Genomic DNA, 18,116 nt, shown 5'->3' on the forward strand with positions numbered 1-18,116 from the left:
AGCACTCCATGAATGCTAACTGAATGAGTGAATGACTTTGGGCTTTCCCTAAGCTGGGCATCTGATTCCCGGGCTTTAGAGTAAACAGTTTGAGGAACGTCTAGGTGGCTCAGTGGGTCAAGCGCCTGACTTCGGCTCAGGTCATGATCTCACCACTCGTGAGTTCAACCCTGCATCAGACTCTGTGCTGACAGCTCAGAGACTGGAGCCTGCTTTGGATTCTGTGTCTCCCTGTTTCTCTACCCCTCCCCCGCTCGTGCTCTGTCTCTCTATCTCTGTCTCTGTCTCTCTCTCTCTGTCAAAAATAAATAAACATTACACACATACACACACATACAGACACACACACACACACACACACACACACACACACACACAAAAGAACAGCTTGAGCTAAAAGTCTTCTAAGGCCCTCTCTGCTTCTGATAATCTGAGGTTCTGTGACACAGTTGTGTAGAACACTTCACATGCTGAATATATAAGGATGGCAATGATTGTGCGAACACCACCGGTTGGCAGCTGTATAATTCGGGAGAGAGTTCTGGGTCTCTCAATGGGAAAGAAAGTTCTGGTAGATTTAGTAAACATCTGCGTCAGATGCAGGTAAGACTCACGTATCATTTTCCCTGATAGAAGTGAATATTGCAAGGCTGAACTGACTTCCTGAAATGAATTTGAGCCTGCCCCACCAAGACCTGTGTTTAGGGATTTATCGGTGTCCTTAGAGAATGACATGGAAAACCCTTCATGGCTAATGCCTCTTTAGAGATTTTGCTTAATCCTCTGATGCTAATTCAAGTAGAGCCCTACAGCCTTCTCTTAATTCCTGTACCCTTTACCTGGTTTGAGACACCTTCATCGACAACAATGCCGTTGCCTGTTTGTCTAATCCCACTCCAACCGGGAGAAATCCACAGATGCACAGCATCACACTCTGAATTTCTCAGTCGTGGGAAAGTTTCTGCACACTCAATTCTAGAAAAGGGGTGGGAATCCGTTCTATGAAATATACTTCCTTCCTCAGAACAGCGTGAACTGCATATCTGGGCTGGCTTGTGTCCCAAGCAACGCCTATGGTTGGAAAAACTCACAGTGCTACCAAGAAACAGAAAGGTGGATTCTCTTGGATTTAAGACGACAGTTCAGGCTCTGTCTCCTCTTTCTGACCACATAGACCGCACTGACCTGTGCTGGCCTCCCAGGCTGCTTTAGGGGTGGGGGTCTGGGGGTGTGTATTCCTTTGCACTCCCATAGCTTTGAGCCAAACCCTGTGTCATGTATTACTGTTATTGATTTGTCTGCGAGCCGGCCTGAGCCTTGGTCTCACTTGTGTCCCCAGCGCTCAGCATAAGGCCTGACACACCATGGGGCTTCCATTAAGACCTATGGAATGTGGATATCCATTGGACTCACTGTGTGGTGCTAGAACCGAATTGCTCAAAAAGCTAGAAGTACCAAATTCTTTTTGTTCAATGACCAGGACCCAGATCTAACCTTACCGAGGCTTCTCCTAAAGACAGCAAAGCTAAGGGCAAGGTTCCTTCTTGAGTCTCAGTTTCCCTTTGTGTAGAATGGGCCACTAGCGGTCCTCACCTCACAGGATTAAAGCGAGTTGAGGCAGATAAAGCATGTGATACCCGTTAGCAATTGTGGTTGTTAGACTCACTAAAGTCTTTTCCTCACTCAAGTTTCTATTTTGGGCTTACTTGCCATCACCTCAAGAGAGCCTTCTCTAACCCTCCCTCCCCAGGTGAAGTCAGTCCCCTCATCCTCGGGCCCTTGCAAGGCTTTGCTCACACCTCCCCCACAGCCCTCGGTAAGTTGTATCTCAGACTTTCTCCTACTCGATTTTGGAGGCCTCCAGGGCAGAAATCACCCCTGATTGCTTTGCCCTTGCTGAAGGAACATAGATGGAAATGTCTTCATTTTCTTGTCAACAAAATCAGAGGCCCCCCCCTCCTCCCACTCCCTACCACGGGCATATGGGGCTCTGGCCTGTTTTATTGTCTTTGTTCTTCCTCTGCCCACCCTTGCCTGTGTCTGCCTTCCTTCAGGATGAGCATTTCTGTGACTTCGTGGACATCCTCACAGAATACCAGACCAAGAACATCTTGGCTTCCCCCATAATGAATGGGAAGGACGTGGTGGCCATACTCATGGCTGTGAATAAACTGAATGAGCCCCATTTCACCAAGAGAGATGAAGAGGTAAAAACGCTTTAGAAATTGCTGGGGTGGCCATGCGAGCACATTCTTACAGCTTGTGAAGTCCCCTGAACCTTGCTATTTGGCCCAGCCTTGGTTTTCTCATCTGTAAGACAAGGGGATTAGGCTGATGCCCTCTGAGGGAGACAGGACAGGGGTAATGGTTAGGATGTCGGGCCCTGGAGCCTGGGGTACAGGGGTAATTGTCCTGGCTCTGCTAATATTTAGCTGACTCAGTCAAGTTACTTAATTTCTTTACATCTCAGCTTTCTTATCTGTAAAATGGGCCTAATTTTATAGTATCCATCTCTCGGGGTACTTGTGATGAGCAGATAAGATAACTTATATACCTAAAATGACTTATCACAGGAACGGCAAACTCAATAAATAGTAGCAATTTTCCATTAATCCATCAACACTGACATTCTACATTCTATGAGCTTTACACTCTTACAATGCAATATTTCATGGGTCAGCATTCCATGATCCATCTACTCAAATGGCCTCTGATGCTTTTGAAGTATTCAAATATTTGCTGATGGTAGAGGGGGCCAGAGGAGGGCTTTCTTCTCATCTAGTTCCCCTCACGCTGTTTGATTTCCAGATTCTTCTCAAGTACCTCAATTTTGCAAATATAATCATGAAGGTGTACCACCTGAGTTACCTGCACAACTGTGAGACTCGGCGTGGCCAGGTAAGGGGCGTGGCCAGGTAAGGGGTGTGGCTTAAGGGAATGGCCTGGACGCGTCCTTTTACTGAAGCATTGATGTGGTCAGACTAGAAAGGCAGTGGCGATAAAATTGCCTGGGAACCATCATAGTCGCTGCCCAGCATCCCCAGTGTTGATGAGGTGGCCAATGTTTGTAAAGCTGTATATGCACAATTTTCAAGTCAGGCAACTTAGATTTGAATCCTTGTTAAACCATTTACTAGCTCTAAGACCCTGAGTAAATCACTTACCCTGTCTGAGCTTTAGTCCCCCCCTTTGAAAAATGGGGGCAATATTGATTGGTTCCACCCTCAAAAGATTGTTGTCAATAGGAAATGAGAAAATGCATGTGGAACATTTGTGTTCAATCCATGTTTGTTATTATCATTCTTACTAACGATCTCCGAAATAAAAGAAATGGAAAGAGTTGGACCCATTATAAGCTGGTCAGTTACTTCATCTCTCAGAACCTCAGTTTCTCCATCTGTAAAAGGAGGATAATTGTCCTGTCTCTGTCTCTGGGTTATTGTGAGCTGCTGCTTTGTGACTCAAAAAGTTTGACAATGTTTTCCTGTTTTGTTAAGATACTGCTGTGGTCTGGGAGCAAAGTCTTTGAAGAGCTTACGGATATCGAGCGGCAGTTCCACAAAGCCCTGTACACAGTCCGAGCCTTCCTCAACTGCGACAGATATTCTGTGGGGCTCTTAGACATGACCAAGCAGAAGGTGAGAAGGCTTCAGAACAGACATTTCCAAGAACAGGATCAATATACAGTGGGGCCCAGACTTGTGTCTCACATTCAGTTCACAGGGGAGAGGCAGGGAAGATGTGGATGGTTGTGAACAGGTTTTCACAGGTCTTTTGTGTTTTTTTTTAAATTTTTTTGATGTTTATTTATATGAGAGAGAGAGAGAGAGCAAGTGGGGGAGGGGCCGAGAGAGACCGAGACAGAATCTGAAGCAGGATACAGGCTCTGAGCTGTCAGCATAGAAACCAACGTGGGGCTCGAACCCATGAGCCACGAGATCGTGACCTGAGCTGAAGTCGGAAGCTTAACCGACTGAGTCACCCAGGTGCCCCTCACAGGTCTTTTATAGTGAAGAGTGGAGTACCAACCTTTAAAGTGGAAAAGTCAATCTAGGGCACAGGTGAGTGAAAACAACCTGGTCTTCCCTGGTCAGTTGGAAAAGAAAGCATGTGTGAGAAGGCTTGATGAGGAGGTAAAGGTGAGTGATAAAGAAGCTCTATGTAGGTAAAAGCCAGAAAGAAGAAAGTTGCCAACTTCAGGAGTTCTCAGAGAATTCACACAAAGGTGGGCATAAACCTTCCCCATGGTTTATCAAGTGTATGGCCCACCTGAGCAGTTGAAGTGAAGGAAGTTACTGGGATCTGGTCCCTGGGAATGCTCTGGGGGCAGATCTGCAGAGACTAAGGAGGCAGAGGCTAAGAAAGCAGAACACAATATGGCTCCTACAATATTTTTCAGCGAGGTTTTTCCCAAACCAACTCCCCCGTTTTTCTTTCTCTACCTGTCGCCGCTTCCTGCAGCTAATCACTTTCTGCCTTGGAATAGAGTTCCAGAGTTATCTAGATTTGTGATTTCTTATCCCAAAGAGCCAAGGCCCAGGTTTCCTGTCGGTTTCATTTTGTAGGGCCTTGTGCTGAGTGGTGCGCTGATCTCTGCAGACCCTTCAAATAGTTGGTTTGATGATGAAATACATTGCAGAATCTGCGGTTGGATAAGACCTTAAGTCTAGTCCAGGGGCTCCCAGGCTTGAATCAGAATCTTCTGAGGAACTGTTTAATAAACACTAGGCCACATTTCCTGATGGTCTTGCTTTTTTTTACTTAATGTTTTCTGAACATCTTTCCATGTCAGTACATGTGGAATCTTGTTAATAAGGCTTTATGTTGAAGTAGAACATACACACAGAGACAAGCACTAATTACAGGTAGTAGATCAATGAACATCCCTATGTAACCACCACCAAAATAAAGACATAGAACATTACTAAACCCTCAGAATCCCCTTGCTTATCCCTTTCCATTAATTTCCATACCCTCCTCCCTGAGGGTGACCACTACGGGACCTTTAATGCCACGTTAGTTTTGCCGACTCTTGAAGTTCCCATAAACAGAATCATACACTGGTAGGCATGTGGTATGATCTCATTTGGTCTTAAACATGAACTCTAATGACTGATGAGATTAGAGACTTTTCTTGTTTTTTGACCATGTGTATATCTTTAATAGAAGTGCCTATTCAAGTCTCTTTCCCATTTTTAAGAATTCTATTGTCTCTTTTAATCTTAGGATCTGTAGGTGTTCTTTACACATTCTAGATATGGGTTCTCTGTGGAATATACTCATTGCAAATATCTTTCCCCACTCTGTACTTTCATTTTCTTAATAGTATGTTTCAACTAATGAAAATTCTGAATTACAATGTAGTTTCATTTATCAATTTTTTTTAATGGTTATGATTTTTGTTCTTAAGAAACTTTTGCTGGCCCCAAGTTAATAAAGATATTCAGCTATGTTAACTCTCAAATTTTATTGTTTTAACTTTCACACACAGCTCTATAATCTACCTGGAAATTTTTTAATGTGCAGTGTGAGGTAGGGTCAATATTAACTTTTTCCATGTGGATATCCAATGGACCCAGCGCCATTTACTGAAAAGACCACTCGTTTTCCACTGTCCTATTGAAAATACCATCTTTCCCTAACATACCTCTATCATCTATCAAGTGTCCATATATATTGGATGCTTGAGTTTGAGATTTTGTTCAAGAAGGACTTCCCCAACCTTAATATTATAAAGATAATCTGAGATAATCTGATGTGCTTTGATTAATATATTTTAATCATTCATTCATTTTGAAATTATGAATGTGTCGGTATGAGGTAGGGATAACTTTTATCTCTCACTCCTTCCCCAGTTATAATCTATCCTTTCTCCACTGTTTTAAAATGCAGCCATTCTGATATGCTATTTTATCATATACCAGATTTCCATATACTCATGGATTTAGTATTCTGATTTTTGCTTTTAAAATAGTTTTGTATGTGGGGCGCCTGGGTGGCTCAGTCGGTAAACATCTGACCTCAGCTCAGGTCATGATCTCGTGGTTCGTGAGTTTGAGTCTCGTGTTGGGCTCTGTGCTGACAGCTCAGAGCCTGGAGCCTGCTTCGGATTCTGTGTCTCCCTCTGTCTTTGCTCCTTCCCCACTTGTGCTCTCTGTCTCTCAAAAATAAATAAATGTTAAAAAATTTTAAAAAATTTAAAATAGTTCTGTATGTGATTCTGATGCATGTCAGCTATCTACTGATTTTAGGGAACTTCTGATTCTAGTACAAACATCCATTTAACTTTCACATACTCCTGAACCAAATATTTTGCCAATTATTGCCAAGTCCAGCAACAAGCCCTTTGATACACCTTCAGGAAGTAGCAAATGAATGAATTCATACAAATGAATGGTTCTTTCTTAATAAGAATTTCTGAGTCATTGAATTCAAAAGGTGCCCAGTTCACACCTTAAAGGATCTGAACCCAGATATAGGCTGCTGTGTGTGGCTGTGTTCTGTTTCTTCTGAGCTCCCTCTCAAAAGGGAAAATGACACCTAAGCAAGAATATTCTTTTTTTTTTAAAGTTTATTTATTTATTTGAGGGAGAGAGACTGAGAGCAGGCGAGGGGCAGAGAGAGAGAGAGAGAGAGAGAGAGAGAGAGAGAGAGAGAGAAAGGGAATCCCCAGTAGGCTCCATGTGACAGATTGGAGCCTGATGTGGGGCTCAAAACTAATGTGAGATCATAACCTGACCTGAAATCAAGAGTTGGATGCTTAACCCCAGGCACGAATATTCTAACTTAGTCATCCCCAAAAGATGGAACAATCTAGCAATTAGAAATGGGCTGGTCTGCCTACAATCATTCAAATGACCTGCCTCACCCCCCCTTCTACCTCATCCCCCCCAGGTAACTAAGCTCTTATCTGAGCTATTGACATTATGAAGAAGTCAATAAAGCCACTGAATTGTACATTTTACCTGGGTGAATTATATGGCATGTGAATCATATGTCAATAAAGCTGTTGAAAAATAAAAGAAAGAAGAAAGAGAAGAGAGAGAGAGAGATAAAGAGGGAGAAAGGCAAGCATAAATATGCCCCACTTTCCGCCCACCCCCTCGTTGATAGCTGCTGCTTCTCTGGGACAATCTTCAAAGCCACTCAGTGTTTGACACAGACAGTGTCAGCTCAATGCACTTGACTTTCTTCTGGGCTCTTCTAACATTTGTGTTCTTTCTCCATTCCAATGGATTCATTTTGGTCTTGCCCTGTCTACCTTACTATAGTTACTTGAGTACTTGATTGACCCCTCCAAGAGACAGCAAGTTCCCCCAGGGCATGAACTCTGTCTTATTCATCTCTGTGTATCTGGCAGCAAACACGTTATGGGGCTCAGGTAGACTCCCTATTGTATTTTCACCCAGAATTGAATGTCTTCCTGGTGTGTAGTCTAGACAAAGAGCCCAACTGGGCAGAAGCTTGAGGACACGGAGTTTGAATTTCATGTGGACTCTCTTCTGCTTGTCCTCTGCATGATAAACCACCAAGTTCAAACAAGAAAGAGCCAAGAGCAGAAGGGCTTAGCATCCTACCCACGATGACCTAGTGCTAATGGATCACTGTCCCTAGATGGCAATAGATAAATGAACAGAGAGGGCAATGAAGCATGGAGGCCTCCTCTGCGAGGCCCTGGCTCAGCCCCAGCCCAAGCTGTGTGGCTCCCTGTGCCTCAGGAAAACCAGTAGACAAGTGGCAGAGAAGAACTCGCGCGGTGTCCCAGTTAGTTTCTTCTTCTGAGGCTGTGTGCCCATGCAGTGCCTTAGCTGGTCATTTCTCTCTTCCTTGACTGTATCTTTGCCGGTTGTCTTATGGGTCCTTTCTTGACGGATCCCTGATATGGGTCTCTTTGTGTATTTATGGCACCATTATTTTTTGGGAAAAAAAATTTTTTTTCCTGATTCCAAAAGCAACACATTTTATGACAGAAAAATTGCTAAATACAGTCTCACTACAATCACCCAGAGAAAACCAGTTGTTAGTGTTTTGTTGTGAATCCTTTGAGGGCATTTTCTATGTTTAGTTAAACATTGGGGTTATATGATCTCTATTTTTTGTCCCCTCACATATTTCACTCATCAGTGCAGCAAGGACACTTTTTTAATCAACATAAATATATATATATGTATATGTATATATATATGCGTGTATATATATGTATATGTATGTGTACACACACACACACACACACATACATTTGTAGCATTATTGTTAATAGATGTTCCATGATTCATTTAATAAGTCCCCTCTTATTAGACACTTAGGTTGTTTCCTAACTTTTCATTACTATAAATGAGGCTGCAGAGGACATTGTTTTAGCTAAACCTTCAGTCACATGCTTAGCATGTCTTTAAGGTCAATTTCATAGACCTGGAGACCCCAGTTTCCCTCTCATGTCCCACTCCCACAACATGGGGAGTATAAGGGTGTTCCAACTCAGCTCCTATTTTTTGCTTAATGATTAGACAACCCTAGTTCATCAATATCTTGAAGCACAGACATGACTGACATCCCCTAACGCTAATGAATTTTGCACCCCTTCCAAGCTTAGGTTTCAGTGAGCTCTTCCCACCTTCTGAACTTCAACGATAGATGACTCACAGAGGTGGGTCCTCTTTTCTCAATCTCCTTTCCTTGACCTATTTTCAAGACGTGTAATTATTGTCTTTCTCATCCCTAGGAATTTTTTGACGTGTGGCCAGTCCTGATGGGTGAGGCTCCACCCTATTCTGGTCCCAGGACTCCGGATGGAAGGGTAAGTCTCTCTCTGGACTGTTTAGTATGATCTAACGTTTAATGAAATGCAAATTTAAGGCACTGTAGAACCTGCTGACATTTCTTTATCACTTAGATATCTATCTTCTCTGGGTTGGGTCGTTTCCCCTTGAAGTTATGATAATTGTTCATAATTGCCACCACATCTTGTAACTTGCAAGGTATTTTTAATATCTTGCTGGAGTTCCATAGTAACCTGGTGGGATTGGCTAAGGAAGAATTAATATTCTCATTCCACAGATAAGGAAAGAGCTCCAGAAAGATCGAGCAACTTGCTTAAATATTCACCTAGCAAAAGTTTAGACTTGAAGACAATTTGAGCTGGAAATAACCTTAATATCTAATTGAGATTATACAAATTGGTAGCTGGCAGGTCATTTCCATCCAATAGATAAACCTGTTTGGCTGCGTACATTTAAAATTTTTCTTCTTACTTAAAAAGTTTTGGGAATTGATAGTTTAACATCTAAAAAAAATCAAGATATTTCCCATAAATACATAGATTCTCAGCTTCTTTTAAAAAAGTGGAAGATTAGCCGAAACTGGACCCACAGTCCCACACGGGCAAATTTTATTTTTTGAGATTTTATTTTTAAGTAATCTCTATACCCAACATGGGGCTTGAACTCACAACCCTGAGATCAAGAATTGCATGGTCTGCCACTGAGCCAGCCAGGTCCCCCTCACAGGGTAAATCTGATGGGAGCTGAGGGGCAGCTGTCTCCTTGGAACATGGCCAGAGCTCTCTAGTTTGCCAAAGTCCTCGCCATTCCCCTGGTGTACCCCTGCTCCCCAGTCCGCACTCATTTATGTTTCTATCAGGCCTCTCCAGGCACTTGAGTTTGTGAGCTCTGCTTGCATATCATTGCTTTCTTTTTTTTTTTTTTTTTTTTTTTGACTTTTTAAAAAAAATTTAACTTAAATCCAAGTTCGTTAACATATAGTGTAATGATGGTTTCAGGAGTAGAATTAAATAATTCCTCACTTACATATAGCACCCTGTGCTCATCCCAACAAGTGTCCTCCTTAATTCTCATCACCCATTTGGCCCATCCCTCCACCCAACACCCCCCAGCAACCCTGCTTGTTCTCGGTACTTAAGAGTCTCTTATGGTTTGTCTTCCTCTCTCTTTTTATCTTAGTTTTGCTTCCCTTCCCCTATGTTCATTTGTTTTGTTTCTTAAATTCCACATGTGAGTAAAGTCATATGGTATTTGTCTTTCTCTGACTTATGTTGCTTAGCATAATACACTCTAGTTCCATCCACGTTGTTGCAAATGGCAAGATTTCATTCTTGTTGATCACCGAGTAATATTCCATTGTATGTAAATACACACACACACACACACACACACACACACATATATATATATGTATATATATATATACCACATCTTCTTTATCCATTCACCTGTTGATGGACATTTGGGCTCTTTCCATAATTTGGCATAAACAGAGAGAAGCTGATATGATGTATGTGGGGAGGACGAGATGAGGCAGGGCAACCAGATTTGTCACTCACACAGCCTGCAGAACCTATAGAAGGACAGGATGACCTTAGCTGAGGCCACATGGGATAAGTAAGCAGCAGAGTCAGGCCCTGAATTGAGTTTTAGTCTCATGCTCGTCCCACAGGATCTTTTAGCCTGTCTGAAATGGTGTATCAGTTTCTGTTAGGAGGCCTGATCCCACCCAGCCAACACTAATCCTACCCCAAATTAAAATGTGCGTGTACGCATGCACCCACGTGTGTGTGTGTGTGTGTGTGTGTGTGTGTGCACGTGTGTGAATGATAGACTTTATTTAGTTTTCATTCAAACTCCAGGAATTTGAAATTAACACCCTTGCCTATGAGCTTCCCGAACACACCAGAAAAGAGTGCCCCCTGGACATCTACATCATCTGCCCTGCTTCATCCAAAATAACCTTTCAACCTGCTGTTGTTCTGTGTCAAACTGCTCTTCCACCCGCACAATGGCATGATTTCATTTGGGAAGACTGAGTCTTCAAGCATTACATCATGTGCTGCTGTCAGAAAATAACTCGGGGACCGTTTTCTTTTTAAGCTCAGCTCTTCGTGTTGGCACGGTTGACATGTCACCCCTGAGCTTTATCTCCAAGTCACCTGAGCTGGATTTGTATCTTCTGGAAATTTAGAAGTGGAGGAACTGGAATAGTGATCACCCTAGCTTTCAGACACCACCAACTTCAGTCAATTCTTCAGTCAATTGATCAACTTCTTGATCAATTCAAGAAGTTTTGGTTTCACTAAAGTGACCAGCACACTTATGGCTAAGACTTTCCTTTCCCAAAACCCTCCTACATCTCAGGTAGCAGGGGCTCAGTCCTTGTAAGAGTACAAGGTATTAGGTTGTGATGGAAAAGGTCAGAAGGCAAAGAACTATGGTTTTGGTTGGTTGGTAACCTGTAGGGTGAACTCGGTCAAAAAATCCTTTGGGTCCTCGATTTGCCCATCTATGAGGTACTGTCACTAAACTCATCTCCATAGTCAGTTCCAGGTCTAGGACACAGCTAGTGAGGGGACACACATAGGCCTGAACTGGGGCACAGAAACAACATGACAAGACTGGCCCAAAGTAAATCTTCTAGAAAGATTGGGCTTGGAAAGAACAAGCCTGAGTTCAGACCCCTGTTCCACCAGATAGTTGCGTGGCCTTGGGCAACCTCTCTAAGCCTCACCTTCCTCATCTGTAATGCTGGATAATCCAAATGGCCGGCAGGACCATGGTGGCTAAAGCAAATCAAACACTGACATACACTAGGCATCCAATCATCATGGCTACCTGGGTTGAATCTTATTATCTGCAGGGTACTTTACCTGGAGTATGTTATTTACTCTTCTCAACAAGTTTATAAAGGAAGTATCATTATCCCCATTTCATGGTTGAAGAGATTGAAGTCAGGAAGGGTCACTTCATTTGCCTGAATTCAAACTCAGGGTGCTTTTCTTCCTGGTAACTCATTACAGCCATGCTTTTTAGCATTCCCTCTCACCTCGTAACGCCCTCACACTTTCTCTGCCACATTCATCTGAGAAATACAACTGTTGTCTGGACTTTGACCAATTAGCCTCCCCAAGTCACGGGTCTAAAGATCGCCAACAGCAGCTACACCTCACTTCATCTCCTTTTAAAAGTAAAATGTTGTACATGTGTGTGTTTTCGTTATTAAAAACATATACAGGCTAGTTAGACTTCACGGAAAAAACAAAAAAAAATAGCACTCATTTAAAAACTGGTATATTTCCACGGAGGATAATTTTGCTATGGCTGTATTTGTGGCTCTCTCAAAGACCCTTGTGTTAAAGCCTTCGCTGCTCAGGTGGTAGGTAACAAAAGAGCTCATTGACGGCTCAGTTTTGACTTTCCAACGGCTGGTGAATTCTTAACATGAATATGTTGCTTGAAGGCAACTCAGCTGAGCTCCAGTGCGTGAAAACAGCTCTATTTACCTAAAGCACACTGATCTTTTTGTTGCTTTCTGTGAAAGCAAATTGATTCTTCCGTGGGCTTTAGAAAAAAAGTCCATTTCTACCCTTTCTGAAGGAGCCTTGTGGAGATCCATGGATAGGACAGCCTGGGCGGCCCAGGGAGCCCACAGCTTGCCTCTGTGAGCAGGAAGCAGCCCACACCCGAGAACAGATGGCTTAAAACAAAGACCTGAGGAAGGTTGAGAAGGTCATAGAAGTTGACTTCCTTTTCCTCACAGGGGGACATTTAGCTACACCAAAGTCTCAGTAGATAAGGCGGCCATCTTTGCTTTCAGGAACTGCCTCCAGGGTACAACTTCACTTTAAAAAATATCCTTAGCACAATTTGTTTGCACTTATTGAAAAAGTAATACATGAGGGGCGCCTGGGCGGCTCAGTCGGTTCAGTCTCTGACTTGATTTCAGCTCAGGTCATGATCTCATGGTTCACGAGTTCAAGCCCCGCATCAGCTCTCCATTGACATCATGAAGCCTGCTTGGGATTCTGTCTTTCTCCCTCTGTCTCTGCCCCCTCCCTGCTCTTACTCGATCTCTCAAAATACATAAGTAAACTTAAAAAAAAAAAAAAAAGTAACACATGAGCCGATGAAAAGCTCACACATTACAAAAGGATATGCCACAGAAATCTAGCCTCCCCTGAGCTGGCCAGTGTGAGCAGTCTGTCCTTCCAGGAATGTCTACGGACACCCAGATACTCCTCGAATTCTACCACCAGCACCATCCTCAACAAATGGGATGATTCTGTTTTGTGCCTTCGTTTCTCAGCTTGGGATCTTCCCCTATCAGCACAGATACAGCTACACTGTTCTGGAGACAGGCGACATATCTGCTGGATGCAGGCACTCAATTTGGTTAGCCAGTCTCCTGATGATGACATTATGTTGTGTCCAGACTTTGGAAAGCAGTATGGCTGAGGCCCCCGGATGGGGCAAACGATGTTTTGACCCCCATTTAGAAGTGTAACTGTAGGATTCATTCCCACACGTGGAATTGCTGGTTCAAAGAAGACGTGCATTGTAATCTACGAGGGATATGGCTACCCACCCAACAACAATCTTAGAAGCACAGTTGGGAAGAACTTTGGCGATCATCTAGTGTCAGTTTTAAAATGGTCTGAATGTCTTTAGACCCTCTCCACTTCCACAGTGGTTGCCGTGGCCAGGGAGTAATGGGGGAGAGGTACAGGAAAGGCCATGAGAGAGAACAAAGACAGATGCAGGATCTCCGGGTGCCCAGCTCTGCTTCCATCAGGGCAAATGGAAGAAGCACACACCGTCAGTTTTCCAGCTGGGGAAACTGAGCCCCCAAGAGCGCACACAGTAGACCCAAGACCAGAACGTGACTCTTTTTGGGAGCCGCTGATCGGCATGAGCAGAGCCTCTCCCTCTGGAGCCTGAAGAAGGTCAAGATCACCTGTCAACCAAATGGACATTCAGACACCCTTGACTGGATCAGGAGTTTCTCTTTGTGGAGGTTCTGAGTCAGGAGACCAAGATAGGGCTTAGGTGTCTCCATTGAAATCTCTAGAGCAGGACTTCTCAAAGCACTGTAGGCAAGGAACACTTGTTGTTACTATTGTTGTTGTTTTAATTTCCAACCCATTTTGGACCGATACTTTTCAAAATGTGATAACAATGTATGACTAGAAAAAAAATTTTTTTAAGACATATAAAATGTAAGTCCCCTCCCCCTTTTCATTCGTGTCAACAGCCCTAACTTCACTCAGTCAAACTGCCATAAAAGTTTCTAAACACTCTCAATTTCTGTTTTTATCTCAGCATGGAAGGGTACCAAATAGTTTGCAGACTGTCCCAGTCCAGGGCCTATACTTTGAATAGCCCTGCCCTGGGTAAGGGTGATGCAGAGAGTAAAACACTGTTTTAGGTTAACATAAGGTTAAGTTTAAGTGGCATCACAGAAAGGGTCCTGAGCATAGGAGTCAAGGCTTAGCTTCTGGTCCTGGCTCACTGTCTACTATAAGTAAGTCCCTTCCTCTCTCTGGGTCTCAGTTTTCCCATTTGTAAAATGGTTTCTAACCTGCCCATCACAGCTGGTGTTGAGAGGATCTAATAAGGTGATGGAATTTTCCCTGGAGAGCTAAGGGAAAGGAGCCATGTGCCAATATCCCATTACATGTTAGGAAGTCATGTGACTGAACACACCTACTTTAGAGAATGGGAGTTCTCATGGTGCAAGGAGGTGTGAGGGATGGAAGAGGTGGAAAGTGAGTTGGGGGGCACGAAGCAAGATTGGGAAGACAGGTCTGGAAGAGCTGACACAGCAAAGAGAGCAGCTGAGTGATGGGTGTGAAGGAGAAAAGGGGGCCGTGACTGTGGAGCTGAGCCCTGCAGGGATGGCTGAGTTGAGACAGGAGTCTCCTTCCCACCTCCCTCTCTCCCTGGACTCCAGAAAGCAGTCTTTCACTCTTTGTCCTTGTACTTAACCCCCAGCTCCCTTTGGAACCGCTTCCTATCCCTCTTTCCCAGATCCCAGCCCCTGCCTGGCCACCCTGAACTGGTTCCAAGGTTAAGCATGCTGAATCATGAGTCAGCTGAGGACAGTGAGCTCAGGGGCAGCTGGGCTACGCCCTTAGAGGGCCAGGCTGGTGTTTCTAGAAAACCACAGGGCATATGGTTGAAAACAAGCCTTGTCTCATGGACACACTCAAGCTGAAGTTTTGTCTCTGGCTGTCAAGTTATATATTTCTTTATCTCTTTTGCCTAGGAAATCAACTTTTACAAGGTCATTGACTACATCCTGCATGGCAAAGAAGACATCAAAGTAATCCCGTAAGTTTCTTCAAAACATATAGAATTGTAGGCACATTATCAATATCTATAGATACTCATTCCAAGACCAACACTAAAGCAAACCCAAGAAGGCCACGCACCTGGTTAGAGACAGGTAGAACAGTAAGGAGATGGTGTGGAAGAGTGGAAAGACCACACAGGTTGGGAAAAGAGGCTGGATTTTGAATCAGCTTCTGGTAGTTCCAGTCCCAGGCGTCAGTTCTCCATCTACAGAATGCGACCGTGGGATCTGATCAGAGATTTCCAGTGGTTTTCTGTGGAGGCGCATCTGGGGCCCATACAGGAGGGTGAGGCAAAGGCAAGAAGCTGGTAAGGAAAGCAACTCAGTCCCCAAGGAAAGTTTATTCTCTATTGTCCTCTCTTGCCTGGCCTTGGAGGATAATGGATAATGAGAAGGAAAGAGCTCCCAGAGAGCAAGGCCTCCACCTCCCTGTAAGTGGTAAGGACTCAAAGGCCGTTTTAAGATTCTAACAGTCAAGAACCTTAAAAAGGTAAAAGCTTGTACTTTTTTGGTCAGTAGTTCACTACCAAAACTTAGCTGCCTTGTTATCCATTTGAATCCTCTCTGTGTGCTAAGAGGCACGACCCACAGTTCTGTCTTGAAACCGGCTCACTTTCTCACTGAATGGCAGACATCTTCGGTCAAAATCAGACCCCGTGGGATTTACCGTAGGTCACCTTAACCCTTAAACAAGTGGGTGCAAAAGGTCACAATGGAGTCCATCCTGGTCGCTAGGTTGAATTATAATAATCCTGTCACTCAGATAACCCAGTTCTTGGGTTTACCTTTGACTGGTTGGGGATGAGAGACTGCTTCAAGGTCTTGAGTTTCTGGGTTTTCTCTGCTCATTCCTGTTTGCGTAAAAACTGATTGTTTCCTAAGCTTATCCCTTTCTTTTGCTGTTGTTGTCTCAACCTTATCAAATGCGTACTCTTTTTTTTTAAGTTTATTTATTTATTTTGAGAGAGGCAGAGATAGCATAAATGGCAGAGAGAGAAGGAGTCAGAGAACCCCAAGCAGGTTCCGCACTGTGAGAGAACTGTCAGCGTGGAGTCCCACACATGGCTTGAATTCATGAGACCATGAGATCATGACCCGAGCCGAAACCAAGAGTTGGATGCTTAACTGACTGAGCCACCCAGGTGCCCCTCAAATGCATACTCTTCAACCACTCTCTATTCTGACTCCTTTTCTAGAGGTATAAGTTTATTAAACTCATTATCTGTGTTATAAGTTACCACAGGTCATAGTCTTCCCCCCGTGTTGTACCAGTGTTCATCAAGCATCATATCCTTCTAGCTTTTGAAAACATTCACTTTGCTACCTTCCACCCAGTACCTAAGCTAAGTCACATATTTTAGGTTCTTTGTTATGGCAGCACCCTGTTTCTGATAACAATTTTTGTATCAAGATAGGCCAGGCTATGTTATGGTAACAAAACCTTAAGACCTTAGTTGTATAAACAGTAAAAATTTGTTTATCATCCCACTACATGTAAATTGAGGTTGGTGGGTGTGAGGTTGGTTGGTGGAGTATCATGCATGGATTGTAGTCGGGCAGGGACCACAGCTGATAGAGCAGCCACCATTTTGAACCTTGGAAGGTTGACTAACTTGCCAGAAGGAAGCTAGAACAGGACAAAACAGATACTAACTCTTAAATATCCCTTTGGAAGTGGCCCCCTTCACTTCTTTTCACATTTCATTGGCCAAAGCTAGCGTATGGCTGCACCTAACTTCAAGCAGACAGAGAATGCAACCCTCTTGTGTGCCCAGGAGTGAGAGCCAGAATACTTGCAAATATCCTGACTACCAAAGTATTTGCCATCTAAACTAAGAGAGGGGAAAACTGAATAGTAAGTGAATGGCTAATCAAACCAAAAGAAGACAAAGTAAGGTTTAGAAAGAACATAGAACAGGTGGAAAAAAAGTAAAAAGTTCACATTAAGATAATATTTAAATCAAAATATACCAATAATTACTTTAAATATAAGTCAGTTAAATGTCCCAGTTGAATGACAAAGATTGCCAACCTGGATAAGAGAGAAATCTATCATATTTCATTGGTTCTAAGATGTATAGTTTTCTACTTTTTGACATTTCTGAAACAGAATCAATGACACTGTATAATTGCTATCAGCCGGATGGCAGTCATGATGTAGTTGTTATTGACTGTCTATGCATGAACTTGGCCATGACCATTCATATTGCTGGGACTTCAGCTGAGTTATGTGCACTGTTGGTTGTACCCATATTGAATTTAATTGCCATATAAAGTAACTAAAAGAGAGTATATACTATAATACAGCACTGAAACAAAAAGTTGTTTTGAATGGCACAAAAAGATAAGAAAAGGTGTGGAATATAAAAATCTGTTTCTAAATTCGAAAAGAGGGGCGCCTGGGTGGCTCATTCGGTTAAGCATCCAACTTTGTCTCAGGTCATGATCTCACAGTTCATGAGTTCGAGCCCCACATCGGGCTGTCTACTGTCAGCCCAGAGCCCACTTCAGATCCTCTGTCCCCCTCGCTCTCTGCCCCTCCCCCTACTCAACTAGAAGCTAGAAGGCCAAAGGCCCTGTGTAGTCCAGCGGTGGCACAGGAGGAGCAGGCTTGAGAGGGGGCTGGAGGGGCAGACAGAAGCTGTCTATCACAACAATGAAATGTGAAAAGAAGTGAAGGGGGCCACTTCCAAAGGGATGTTTAAGAGTTAGTATCTTGTCTTTTCTCTCTCTCTCAAAAATAAACACTAAAAATAAATAAATTAATGAATTCTAAAAGAGGTCTGTTGATATTAATAAAGTAATAATTACAAGTTCAAACTGCATTATGTTTCAGATTAAGTGGCAGCATTTTATCTTTCTCAGTTTCCATGTAAGAAATGGTCTGTCAAGGAACGTTTGGCTTTCTAGATATGAAGAAATACTATATATCCTGTTTATAAGAGATCTACCTAAAAGATAAGAATACTGAGAGGTTG

General features: G+C 43.2%; 1 protein-coding gene across 1 annotated transcript in view; it reads left to right on the forward strand.

Annotated features, from left to right (window-relative positions):
* PDE6A (phosphodiesterase 6A) overlaps positions 1-18,116 on the forward strand; it is a 62,360-nt gene that overhangs the window by 6,262 nt on the left and 37,982 nt on the right. Inside the window, exons 2-6 of the mRNA XM_007093376.3 lie at positions 2,055-2,207; positions 2,809-2,898; positions 3,498-3,638; positions 8,723-8,797; positions 15,052-15,116. Of these exons, the coding sequence (XP_007093438.2) occupies positions 2,055-2,207; positions 2,809-2,898; positions 3,498-3,638; positions 8,723-8,797; positions 15,052-15,116 (524 nt within the window). The remainder of the gene's footprint in view (positions 1-2,054; positions 2,208-2,808; positions 2,899-3,497; positions 3,639-8,722; positions 8,798-15,051; positions 15,117-18,116) is intronic.

The sequence above is a fragment of the Panthera tigris genome, chromosome A1, assembly GCF_018350195.1.
Source record: "Panthera tigris isolate Pti1 chromosome A1, P.tigris_Pti1_mat1.1, whole genome shotgun sequence".
Lineage (NCBI taxonomy): Eukaryota > Metazoa > Chordata > Mammalia > Carnivora > Felidae > Panthera > Panthera tigris.